Source organism: Dysidea avara, chromosome 8 (assembly GCF_963678975.1).
Source record: "Dysidea avara chromosome 8, odDysAvar1.4, whole genome shotgun sequence".
NCBI classification, from domain to species: domain Eukaryota; kingdom Metazoa; phylum Porifera; class Demospongiae; order Dictyoceratida; family Dysideidae; genus Dysidea; species Dysidea avara.
The window spans coordinates 30,873,439-30,887,463 of record NC_089279.1 but is presented as its reverse complement, the minus strand read 5'-3'; the positions used below and the strand labels follow the sequence as shown (position 1 = coordinate 30,887,463).

The 14,025-nt window shown below is 36.2% G+C and overlaps 1 protein-coding gene across 1 annotated transcript in view; it reads right to left on the bottom strand.

Annotated features, from left to right (window-relative positions):
- The window catches only part of LOC136262782 (uncharacterized), a 126,287-nt gene that overhangs the window by 21,991 nt on the left and 90,271 nt on the right, over positions 1-14,025 (bottom strand). The window contains exons 36-52 of the mRNA XM_066057179.1: positions 10,270-10,548; positions 9,935-10,207; positions 9,498-9,806; positions 9,109-9,441; positions 8,783-9,061; positions 8,131-8,466; positions 6,773-7,051; positions 6,438-6,710; positions 6,006-6,314; positions 5,617-5,949; positions 5,291-5,569; positions 4,059-4,391; positions 2,635-2,982; positions 2,294-2,584; positions 755-1,102; positions 407-700; positions 72-350 (exon numbers count right to left, since the gene is read on the bottom strand). Of these exons, the coding sequence (XP_065913251.1) occupies positions 72-350; positions 407-700; positions 755-1,102; positions 2,294-2,584; positions 2,635-2,982; positions 4,059-4,391; positions 5,291-5,569; positions 5,617-5,949; positions 6,006-6,314; positions 6,438-6,710; positions 6,773-7,051; positions 8,131-8,466; positions 8,783-9,061; positions 9,109-9,441; positions 9,498-9,806; positions 9,935-10,207; positions 10,270-10,548 (5,175 nt within the window). The remainder of the gene's footprint in view (positions 1-71; positions 351-406; positions 701-754; positions 1,103-2,293; positions 2,585-2,634; positions 2,983-4,058; positions 4,392-5,290; positions 5,570-5,616; positions 5,950-6,005; positions 6,315-6,437; positions 6,711-6,772; positions 7,052-8,130; positions 8,467-8,782; positions 9,062-9,108; positions 9,442-9,497; positions 9,807-9,934; positions 10,208-10,269; positions 10,549-14,025) is intronic.

Sequence of the window (14,025 nt, the reverse complement as noted above, 5' to 3'; positions counted from 1 at the left end):
TTGCAATGGAAATCAATAGTATCAAACACAGAGGCATGCATGTTTAGTTGATACAAATGCTTCATGCTCACTTTGTATGATGATAACTTCAAATATACGATCTTCTCTGATTTCACTATTAGAAAATACACAATAGTAACTTCCGCTATCATTATGCTCAGCATTACTAATGGTGAGATTATGTTGACGTCCAGCTGGTGTAAATGTGTATTTTGCACTTGCAGTGAGTAACTCTGTTCCTTTATACCAGACTATTGGTATTGAAGTGTTACTTGGAGTACACGATAACAGTACATCATCACCAACTGAGTTGACAGCAAATCTTTCAGGGCTGACAATAATATTAGATGCTATAGACAATAAGATCATTAAAATACACTGCTATGTAATTCATTAAAGAGCTTACATAAAATTGCTATACGAGCGATGTTTGTTATGGTAAACTCATTGTATTCAAGCACAATTTCAGCCTGATCTAATACACTACCAACTTGAGGAAATATCACATGATAAATATCATTGCCTTGGCCAACAATCATTGAAACATCAGCACCAGAAATATCAACATTGGTAACAACAACTTGTACATTCTCTAAAACATCAACATCTCCGGGTAAAGCTATACGATAAACAAACACAACATCCTCCCCAGTAACAACTCGTACTGTTCTTGGTGATAATAATGTTGCAACCGTGGCTCCTAAAATGCATCCGTGTTAATAAACATTGAACTTGCACTAACACATTTACTTACTTGAGATAAACACTGTTCTCTCAGCACCAGATGTTCTAGAATGACATGTGTAATTTCCACTATATGAACTTGAAAAGGTATTAAAGGATATATTTACAGAATCTCCAGACACATCAAGTGGAATTCTCCTAACAGCATAATCACTACCAGCAAACCCAACAGTTGTATTGATAGAATTAGACAGTATTTCTGTGTTGTTATCTCCAAGAATTCCAAAGCAAGTTAACACCAAGGTTCCACCAGATTGACTGAAGGATGATGGTAATGCAAAAGCAGATCTGTTCACTAAGTACATTGTACTGATCATCCCTTCAGTGACCATGTAACTGATAAACAAAGTGAGTGATTCTATTAAAGGAGGCATATATGAATAAATGCAGTTTATATTGATACAATTTAAACTAAGAATGAACAAAGTAGTAGTTGTGTCTTGTATTATGTATAGTGGGCACCAGTTATAGAGAACACATATGCAGATGTTGACATGTGATTGATTAATTCATCAATTTGACATGTACATTGAGATAGAACTGCTCCTGCTGTTTCCCTCTTTTGTTAGCTATACTACAGTATCATAGATTAAAATTAAAAACTGTAACATCACCATAGCGACTCAGCACCCAAACCTTTGCAAGTGCTAAACCATTGTGGCTAACTCTCTAACAACTGGTAGAAGAGGGTTTTGAATTCCATGACAGTACTTACTATTACCGTGAGTTTAAGACACATTGTAGTGTGTCATGTGGTCCAAGAAGCAGGTGTGCCAAACCGATCAGTGTGGTATTTAACAGGAAGAATGAAGAAACACAATGTTCATACATATGTAACTAAATCATCCCTTATCTGAATGAATAAATTTTTAGTGAAGTTGTCTGACTGGTAGAGCAGTTCACATGTCAAATATGAAGGAAACTGCTCCAGCCATTCCCGAGATAAGAATGGCCGAAGTTTTTATATGATTTTTCTTTTCATCTTTTCTCACACCTTGCACAAATTGCTATAAAACAGAAATGCATTATTTGGTTGAGCTGAAATTTGGCACACTTGCTATAAAGGAGGTCCAAATGTGAATTCCAACAAAGTTTTGTGTGAATCTAATGGTCATGTCCAGAGTTAAGACCAATTATTTGCATTTAAAAGACCAATTTGTAAAAGGTAAATCACTGCAAGCAACAAGCTGAAAATTGTAGATTAATCATTGTAGTAATGTCTTTTGGTGGTTTGAAAGAAATTGAGATAAAGGTTACGGCGATATAACACAAAACCAAATGTGTTTAACAAACGCATGGTCAAGTTTTGTTAATACAAAACCTTTAGTTGTCACATATAGTATAACAACAGCCCAACTGTTTAATCATATATCTGAATTTGCAATCATTGATTGATAAAATCAATGATTGCAAATTCTCTTGCAATTAAACAAGAAATCTACCAAAATTAAACATTACACAATCAAGCATTTAATCATTCACAGCTGGTATTTGTTACTTCTAGTAGTTAAACAAAAAGTGTAGTTTTATATATCTACGTATGCTGTACCTGGAAGTATATCAATAGTCAATTCATTAGCTGTAATATTTACCAGTTCACTAGTACCACGACATCGATATTGTTGTGTACGAGATGCTGTCAAGGCCGTAAATCTCAAAACAGTACGAAGTGAAGATGGTTCATATTGTACTAGAGAATCATTAACTGCTCCAAATGCTCCATCTCTTTGAACTTCCCAAGTTACAGATATATTAGGTGGAACTGTATTACACATCAAAGAAATTTCTTCCTCAATAGCAAACGTTTCCCGTCCATTCACAGATGCAACATCCAGTACATCTATGTACATTACATACTAAGAATAACTTTACAAAATTTTAATTTCTCACCTAAATATTCTGCAGCAAATGAAATAGATGATACTAAGGATGAGATGGGTGATTTTAATGTTACTTCAAAATAGCTGGCATTAAAAGTAGCATTAACATAAGAATTATAAAATTCTGCAGGAACAGATAACACCAGTTGACCAGTTTCACTATCATAAGACGATATCATTACATCAGTAGTACCATCAGATGTTATCAAGGAAATATTGAACAAAGAAGAGTTTGTTCTAATCATTAAACCAGTTACATCAGTAACAGTAGCATTTATTTGTACAGCAAGTATTCCTGATCTTCTATCATATATCCTAATAGGTTGTGGTGACAGTAGCTCCAAAGTAGGAGGGACATCTAACAAAAATACAATGATGATGTGGTATATGTATACTGTGAAACAATCGAACCCCTGGTGCTGATAAGTCTACAGCAGCGAAGCTGTATGTGGGATCCATGCAGAAAAGGTTCACACAAGAATACATTAATACAATTTAAAGGTTATATTGTACGTGCATACAGAATGTAAAAACTCAATTATTCATAACAAAAAAACTACTCCAAAAGAAAGTTCAACTACTCCAATAGAGCAATTATTTTACAATTTAAATTCTGATTGAATATTATGTATACCATAATTTGTTTTTTTCATTGTAAAATAATTTGTATATGCAAAACTTGTATGAAAATTTTACGTGAAAATTTTTTACAAAAGATCGAACTACTCTAATAGAGCAGTTGTTCATGTAAATCACACAAAAATATTTTTACATGAAAAATTTCATCACGAAAATTTTTGGCATGAAAATAAAGTAAATTACGGTATAACTAAACATTCATATTAACAATTACTAATCAAATAAATTTTGGTCATATATGTATACCAACCAGGAGGTTTGTATCTAATGTGGTACAAGGGTGGTACAAATCTGATGCAAACTGAATGGGCATGTTATAAAATGTTTCATGGTAAAGTGGATGAAAGGCATATTTACCTGTAACATGGAAAGAGTATATACTAATAAAGTAATGGTTATTGCTAGGCATTGTGTCTGCCCATTCACTGTACTACACACGTTGTTGTGTCATTGCAATGCAGACCTTAGACAATTTCAAGGGAGTACATACTGTAATTCACTTTATTTTTGTGCAAAAACTTTTCAGATAAGAATTTTCATGTAAAATGATTTATGTGAATGACTGTTCCATTATAGTAGTTTGGTCTTGCGTAAGAAATTTTCGTACAAGTTCTGCAAATGAAAATTATTCTACAACAAAAAGAGTAAATTGCGATATGTACAGGGTATCTAATCTGAGTTGAAACAAACTTCTTCAAATTTGGCTTCCAGACTATTGAACTTCGGGGAAACAATGGATAGAAAATGTATTTTGTTGTGCAGGGGTCGTAGAGCTATGTTGTGTAGTACCAGTACCTTCAAATGTCATCACAGTAATGGGATCACTAAAAGGACCTATTCCTGCTGCAGTAGCTGCTGCTATTCTAACAGTGTAGTTGTAGCTAGGCTGTAACATATAAATCAATTGTGCAAGTTCTTCTGAAACATTGTATGTTCTGTTGAAATTATCTCCCATTTGTGAAATCACCGTTCCATTGTCTAAATTTAGTATCTGGGTTTCCATGATAATCACATGGTATGCAGTCAGTATGCCATTTTGTTCTTCCAGTGAAGGTTGGTCCCACGATATCATGATACTACGAGATGTCTCAACAGTTACTATCACATTTAGAGGTGCTTCATTTGGAGCTGTGAAGAACAAAGATATATATTTTAGCATTTGTCATCAATCTATATAGTATAACAATGTATATACACATTATATTGCTCCCTACCATGCATCACTTTGGGGTTCTGTGATATGTTTCATTACCAGGGCTTAATGAAACATCTCAAGTGTAAGAAAAATTATGAGTTGCAATGTAGTATGGATCATTACAATAAAAGTGCTTAAACAGGGGGACCATCACATGAAGTGTATATTTTACTTTAGTCCATATAATTAGCAATAGGCTGTTGCTATTTGAATAAACACAAAATTTAGGACCCTGAGAGAAAAATGCTACAGTCAGGAGAATCGCCGGATCTGTGCCTTATGTAGTATTATGAAAGCCTTTATTGTTGTGGTTTACACATAATTGTAATTTAGTGCCTATACTATGGTACAAATTATGACCTCATCTTGTAAAACAATTCTAAAGTATTATTTGATAAAACTACTAAAAAAACAAGTTGATGTTGTACTACTTCTAAAACCCAATGCTCATCAAGTGACTGATGATTGCAGAAGCCAAGCCATCACACTCTACCGCAAATCAACACCTTGGGCTGTCAGCAAAAAAGAAATGGTACACAAAGGAGGACAAAGGTATCCACGATGTGTGCACTGTAAATACTGCGGCATTCCAAAAGGTATCTGTCAGGCTGAAGTGACATTGTACAGTGGACAAATCAAACCCGTAGCCTTAGCCGTTACTTGTCTGGAGGCATTAGTAAGTATTGAGTAATTTTTTTTAACTTTGTAGAAATCTATTGGAAGCATTTAGAGTTGTACTGAAGGCACTTTGGACTTGGTTATACCTAACCAATACTGCCAAGGCACCAGTCCCCAATACTGTACTGCAGTACTGTAAATGATATGCACTTACAATCTTCAAATGTTCTTTCCAGATCAGTAGAGTTAGGACCTGCTCCAGCACTAGTATTACCATAAATAACAAAATTGTAATCTGTGTCCTCATTAAGATCAGTAATCATGTCCATAAACGTATCATTGCTGTACACCATCATTAAAGAGTTTGTGCTGTTGTAATACACTACAGTATAGCTCAGTAGAATTCCATTTGTAGGATCAGGAATAACCCAAGACAACTGCACACTTGTAGAGGACATAGCTACTGCTGAAAAGTTCCTTGGAGCATCAGGTACTGTAAAGTGAGGGAATAACAACCACCCCATGTTAGATACATCTTACCATCTTCATCTGTTCTTACACGTATTTCATCTGTTGCTATTCCAATATGCACAAAGTTTGGTCGCTCATTTTGGTCACCGAAAGAGAAGGCTCGAACACGAAAACCATAGTAGGTGAATGGTGTCAACCCTGCTATTACAGCAGTCTGATTGCTATTATCATTCACACTGTCCAAGGTGATATTCAGTATCACCATCCCAATATTTGGAGGTGTTGAATCAAGGATCGAGTAGCCCCTGATCTCACCATTTGGAGACATAGGATATTGCCACAATAACTGCACTGCAGTAGAGTTGAGAACTATTACCATGAAATTAACTGGTGGGGATGAACCTATGATGGAAACACAATTACAATAGAAGCATTAGTACACAGCATTATGTACTTACTGTTTGGATCAGTTAGAATACTGAATGTATTAGTCGAATCTCCAGCTCCAATACGAGTGTATGCTCTTATGACCACAGTGTATATGGTGTATGGATCAAGCCCACCAATGACATGACGATATGAGGTGTTTGTGGTTACACCAACAATTACACTATTATCATTATCACTAACAGTTGTCACGTTACCAACAGAGTAGAGGATTTCATACAATGTGATAATTCCATTTGTTATACCAGGCTCTTCCCAAGTGACAACTATTGCAGTGGAGTTTATTTCATTTACAAATAGATCACCAGGAGGCCCAGGTGCTACAGATTGTCAAGTATATAAAATATCAAGACAACACAGTTAGAAGGACAGGATATACATGACAAGCTTATAAGTATGTGGTCATACACCCAAAAATTTTCAACCAATAGTCCAAGACTTACTGTCTTCATCAGTGGTCACCATGACTATATTGCTACCATCTCCTTCAGCAACAGTAGTAGCAAATACCTGGACCTGATAAGTTGTAAAGATCTCTAACATAGCAATAACAACTGAAGTATTAGTAGTAGTAACATCAGCGGCAGTACTACCAGTGGTGTATACCACACGATAGGACCTCACAATTCCATTGGGGATCATTGGTGGTTGCCACATTACAGCAATTGAAGTGGAGCTCACATTAAAAGCTGTAATATTCAGTGGAGAACTTGGGGCTATAGGAATATAAATACATTTTATTATTGCAATTTCTAAATTAAGTTTGTTTGGTGATTACCTGCTTCATTTGTTTGTACAGTGACATTTTCACTGGCTTCACCACGTGCTACAGTAACTGCTAACACACGAAGTGTATAAAATGTAAAGGGAGTTAGTCCAGTCACTAATGCTGTAGTATTGGTAGAGTTCAGTTCCATCAAGTCCGTGTTACTATTTATTCTGTATACCACAATATAATAGCGTATGATCCCATTAGTGACAGTTGGTACAACCCAATTGATCTGTATTGTAGTAGAGTTGATTGGTAAAGCAGTGACATTCTGAGGATGTTCTGGAGCTACATAAAGATAATAATCAGTAAATTACTGCATGCTCATACACACATAGCTAATCTCTGTTGTAATTGCCTTTGCATTTACACATGAATTGTGCTATCAATGAAAAAATGGGACACAAAGGTAAGTCTATGTAGTGTATTGTACATACTACAGTGTGCCAAATGGTAGCTGTTGCAATTAAAAGTGTCTAACAGCAAGCCCGTAGCCTAGTCACCATTTAGATACACCAGTCTGTCAGTCAGTCAGTCAGTCAGTCAGTCAGTCAGTCAGTCAGTCAGTCAGTCAGTCAGTCAGTCAGTCAGTCAGTCAGTCAGTCAGTCAGTCAGTCAGTCAGTCAGTCAGTCAGTCAGTCAGTCAGTCAGTCAGTCAGTCAGCCAGCCAGCCAGCCAGTCAGTCAGTTAGTCAGACAGTCAAGGCACCATGAAGGTATTATGAGGCTGGTTTTTGATCAGTATTAATTATTGAGAAAGTGCAAACATCCATGATCCCTACTATACAGTACTACTGTATTTTATGATACTTTGGGAGCAACTGCAATATGAAGGAATGAAAGATGCACCTTGACAATATTACATCACAGAACTTCAGAACACTGCTTCATAGTGACATCCCTTTTGAATTATTACCATTCTCTGCATATAAAGGTGTGCAGCAGGTAGAAGAAGATGGCTGAAAAAAGCAAAATGGTTACTTCATTTGGCAGAAATCAGGATTGGTGGTGCACGTTTTGTCAAGTACAATATACATTATAGTCTAGTTAATGTGGCATAAATCTTTACCTTTGATGTAGTACATACGTAGGAATTCACTATTGATAATTATAGTACATAAAAGTTAACAAAGAAGTCAAGGAAAAATTAGGTAGCAGGGATCAATGCAATAAAAGCACTGAAACAAGGGAGATCACTGTCTGATGTGCAAATTTAATCCCTAATGCTGGATTATATGTGTTAAAGATTAAATAAACACGTCGGGTGAAATTCCCTTTTTTCAGAAACTTATCACATTGATACTTCCTATCTCATAAATTTTAATATGAGTGTGGTACAAGTATATAATACAATCTCTTTACACTTACCATCCTCTAGTGTCATCACAGTAATGGGGTCACTAAATGGTCCTATTCCAACTGCAGTAGCTGCTGCTATTCTAACAGTGTAGTTATAACTAGGATGTAACATATTGATCAATTGTGTACGTCCTTCTGAAACATTGTATGTTCTGTTGAAATTATCTCCCATTGATGAGGTTACAGTTCCATCATCTAAATATAATATCTGGGTTTCCATGACAATCACATGGTAATGTAACAAAATTCCATTTTGTCCTTCAATTTCTGGTGCATCCCATGATAGCTGTATACTCCGAGAGGACACAACAGTAACTGATACATTATCAGGTGCAACAGAAGGAGCTAGAATTGGGAAACAGAGTTGACATTAAGCATTGAATTTGCTCAAAAGTACACACACAAATAACACTCTACAAATGCACATCACTGCAAAAATTGTGGCAAGATGTGGTTTTGTACATTAATGCTAATAGCTATTATTAAAATTTGCAGTCATTCCTTGGCCACCACCTTTGATTTCACTTTTTTTTTCGTCCAGACTTTTGAAAGTGGCACCAGGAAGGTATCATGAAGCTGGTTTTTGGGTGATAATTTTGGCCAGAAAAACCCAAATCTCCATCACATCTCTAAAGTACAGTACTGTATGATATGCACTTACAATCTTCAAATGTTCTTTCCAGATCAGTAGAATTAGGACCTGCTCCAGCACTAGTATTACCATAAATAACAAAATTGTAATCCGTGTCCTCATTAAGATTAGTAATCGTGTCCATAAACGTATCATTGCTGTACACCATCATTAAAGAGTTTGTGCTGTTGTAATACACTACAGTATAGCTCAGTAGAATTCCATTTGTAGGATCAGGAATAACCCAAGACAACTGCACACTTGTAGAGGACATAGCTACTGCTGAAAAGTTTCTTGGAGTATCAGGTACTGTAAAGTAAGGAAATAACAACCACCCCATGCTAGCTACATCTTACCATCTTCATTTGTTCTCACACGTATTTCATCTGTTGCTATTCCAATATGCACAAAGTTTGGTCGCTCATTTTGGTCACCGAAAGAGAAGGCTCGAACACGAAAACCATAGTAGGTGAATGGTGTCAACCCTGCTATTACAGTAGTCTGGTTGCTATTATCATTCACAGTGTTCAAGGTGATGTTTTGTACCACCACCACAATATCTGGAGGTATTGAATCAAGGATCGAGTAGCCCCTTATCTCACCATTTGGAGACATAGGATATTGCCACGATAACTGCACTGCAGTAGAGTTGAGAACTATTACCATGAAATTAACTGGTGGGGATGAACCTATGATGGAAACACAATTACAATAAAAGCATTAGTACACAGCATTATGCACTTACTGTCTGGATCAGTTAGAATACTGAATGTATTAGTCGAATCTCCAGCTCCAATACGAGTGTATGCTCTTATGACCACAGTGTATACGGTGTATGGATCAAGCCCACCAATGACATGATGATATGAGGTGTTTGTGGTTATGCCAACAATTACACTATTATCATTATCACTAACAGTTGTCACATTACCAACAGAGTAGAGGATTTCATACAATGTGATAATTCCATTTGTTATACCAGGCTCTTCCCAAGTGACAACTATTGCAGTGGAGTTTATTTCATTTACAAATAGATCACCAGGAGGCCCAGGTGCTACAAATTGACAAGTATATAAAATATCAAGACAACACAGTTAGAAGGACAGGATGTACATGACAAGCTTATAAGTTAAGTATTTGGTCATATACCCAAAAATTTTCAACTAATAGTCGAAGACTTACTGTCTTCATCAGTGGTCACCATGACTATATTGCTACCATCTCCTTCAGCAACAGTAGTAGCAAATACCTGGACCTGATAAGTTGTAAATATCTCTAACATAGCAATAACAACTGAAGTATTAGTAGTAGTAACATCAGCGGCAGTACTACCAGTGGTGTATACCACACGATAGGACCTCACAATTCCATTGGGGATCATTGGTGGTTGCCACATTACAGCAATTGAAGTGGAGCTCACATTAAAAGCCGTAATATTCAGTGGAGAACTTGGGGCTATAGGAATATAAATACATTTTATTATTGCAATTTCTAAATTAAGTTTGTTTGGTGATTACCTGCTTCATTTGTTTGTACAGTGACATTTTCACTGGCTTCACCACGTGCTACAGTAACTGCTAACACATGAAGTGTATAAAATGTAAAGGGAGTTAGTCCAGTCACTAATGCTGTAGTATTGGTAGAGTTCAGTTCCATCAAGTCCGTGTTACTATCTATTCTGTACACCACAATATAATAGCGTACTATCCCATTAGTGACAGTTGGTACAACCCAATTGATCTGTATTGTAGCAGAGTTGATTGGTAAAGCAGTGACATTCTGAGGATGTTCTGGAGCTACATAAAAATATAATAATCAGTAAATTAATGCATGTCCATAAACACATAGCTAATCTCTGTTGTACTTGCCTTTGCATTTACACATGAGTAGTGCATCAATAAGCAATAGTTATATAACACTACTGTACTGTATTTATATTGTATTCTAAAACATATCCTTCTTTTGCTGTGGTTCTAAGTAAAGGGTTAGTCTGGTTGTCACAGCCATCAATAGTACATGCTGTTGCAGTAATAGAATAGACAGTGAATGGGTCTAGTTCCATAATATGTGACTGGATATACGAAAACCGTTCTTATCGCCCAAGACAAGAAGTTTGATTTTTTCACTCAAACACAAAGCTTAATGAATGCACTATCAAGTTTCACTATCACAGTCGACCAGAGTAAAGTGGTCTGCTTTTGCTGGCTGCTTTTTTAGGGCACAGTGGCGAGCCGTACGAGTGGTCTGGGGTCTTGATGGAGCCCTGGCCAACCAGGAGATGGCTGTGTGTGGCTGTACAGCTCCGTGGTGTTGGACAATGACCTGTGCTGTAAATTTCCTTTCATTTTAGCCAGTTTTGAGCCCTGAATGGCCTATAACTTGGCCTAGTTCATCTCAGCACGTTCCTTTTCAATTTTTGAACACCATCTTGCCCGCCTTCCAGGGCCCCCGCCTCCCACCCTTCTGGAGCTCGCCTGATACAGACAACCTCGGTTTAAAAACTATCTAAAATGGCGGGAAACTTAACTGTTGACTACTTCTTCAGTGGATGACCAGGAAGGTAAGAAAGTGTTGTGAAACGTGTGAAAATTTGGTATGCGTAGCTACCACCATTGGCCAGCTACAACACACTGAATATTTAAAACCAACGTTTCTCGATACTTTTAAAAGGGCGATAAGACCGGTTTTCCCAGAGATAGTCACATATATAGTTAAATTTGTGATATTCCTAGGGATGAGCCTATTTCCTTCTTTCCAGCAATTCTTGTCTGTTTTGCTCAACTTTTATTTGTATTTGTGAGCATTGATAAATGTTGCTTGCAATATCTCAAGCTCACAAGTATGTCTGACTGTTCTATTAGAATAGTTCATAACATAGTGACTGCTGTATTAGAGTATCTTGATATCGAGTTGTTTTTCCTATGAGCAAATGTTGATCTAATACTGACTGTGACTGTTCTATTAGAGTATCTTGATCTTTTCCATGCAAAATGTGCTAAATTGCTGTTCCTCAGTGTCCACTTTTCCAAACATCATATTTTGCTACCTTTTTTCATTGCTATTACCAGCATATTTTTCCAAAATATTTGCCAGTATAATCAGTGCATCTCTAGATATTCTGGCTAGTAATCAATGTGGTGTCATTATAGTTCACTATGCAGAATGTGATGACACCAGATGGTCTCTCAGGGTCATCCTAGTCAACTACAAGTGGTTGTAATAAGCCTCCAGTGACATTAGATGGTTGAGATGACCCTAACTGAAACAGAGTTTACAGTATCATATACAAGGTCTTGTTCTGAAGGTTGCTGATGTAGGATCACCTTCTGCAATAGTCATAGCAATTGTACAGCAGAAAAGTTTGGTGAATTATAAGATTGAGCAGTGTTTTACCAAAATAAAATCTTCCAAATCCTTAATCCAATACAAATCTGTATTAGCTAATAATAATAACTTGCCAAACCTTTTCTTGCCAAAATGCTATCACAGCAAATTCACCCAAGTTTTCTTCCTCCAAACTTTTGTACTATATGGTACATTGAATATATCACCAAATAACCAAGTTATGAAAGAAGGGTGTGGCTCTCAAAAAACTGGATGTAAAAGTTGTGAAATCAAAGGTGGTAATTGGCATTGACATAATTTTAGCCATTTCTTGCCTGACTGCCACTTTTGATTTCACAACTTTTTTCAAGGGAGCCACACCCTTTTCCACAGCTTGGCTGTTGTGGCCAGCTTTGGGGTTTCCTTTAGCTGTCTTGTTGTCATGTGGGATAGAAGAGAAAAGAAACGACTTAATGCATGCGTATTTGTTGAATGAGCATTCTATTAGGATAACTGCTCTATTAGAGTGACTGTTCTATTAGAGTATATTAATCCTGCTATATTACACATGTTACCCTGTTTTGTATTATATCCCTGTAGCTGATATTCTGATTCATTTGTAACCACAAATGTTTCAAGTTACAATGGATAGATTATCCACACAGTGATTTTGAATTTGTCACTATTAGCCATTATAGTAATTAGATGAGTGTAATTATTAATCCACACAAAAACAGCCAAGCTGTGAAAAAATGGTGCGGCCTTAAAAAGCCTGGGTGAAAAAGTTGTGAAAACAAGGTGGCGGCCAAGAAATGGCTGCAATGATGTTAATGCTAATAAACTTTAACAATGCACAGAGCCATTATTAAAATATTGTAGCATTAACATCATTGCAGTCATTTCTTATCCACCACTTTTGATTTCACAACTTTTTTACCCACGCTTTTTAAGGCTGCACCATTTTTTCACAGCTTGGCTGTTTTTGTGTTGATTTCACTTCTTTTTGTACTTCATAAGGCCCCAAAACCAGCCTATGGCTGACTTTGAGGTTTGTTTTTACTCACATTTCTTCTTTTCGATGTATAAAGATACAATGATGATTATTGAAGACAGGCTTATAAATGTATTTTATTGCATGATTTAATTCAATATTTGATAATATTATTGTAATACTCTAATAGAGTACACATTATTTTGAGGACTTCTAATAGAACATACATAGAATGTTTTAGCTAGAACAATCTAGTACTTCTATTGATAGATCTATAAAATTACAAATATTTGATTTCAACTAGAAATTTCATTTATAAAGCAGAAATTAAGTGAGGTGATCAACCAAGGTAGCGGTGGTTCAGTGGTTAAGGATGCAGGTGTTAGGTATGGAGGTCCCTGGTTCAAACTCTGGTAATTTTTTTTCAACATTATTTTTTGCACACTTTTTTTACTCCTCGGTGACTGCTCTATTAGAGTATCGCAATCCCACAATTTTACACTTGCTTGGTTTTTACTTTATAGCTTTATAGGTTTGTCGCTGTAACTCTATTGCTATTCAAACTATCAAAAGGCACTGCTATGATGATCAGCCTATCTACACACCAATTTTCAAGTTATTTCTATACTCGGTTTACGATGTAGCCATGATAGAAGTTTGATATTTTTTAACATGAATAAATGTTCATCACTCCTTGAATATTCCTAAGATTCACAACAAACTTGGTACGTGAATCCACCGTTACATGCGTTTCATTTGTGCCAAAGATCATGGCAATCGAGGTACATGTTTACAATTTATAGCAATTTTTGCAAAGCGTGTGAAAAGAAATCAAAGCCCCGTATGGCATAAGAAATTAAAATGAAACTTTGAATGCCCATGTTTTGCAAATGTCTGCTGTGAATTTAATCAATTTTGCTGTGTGGTGTAGCTACCTGGGGGACAGCTATAATGCAAA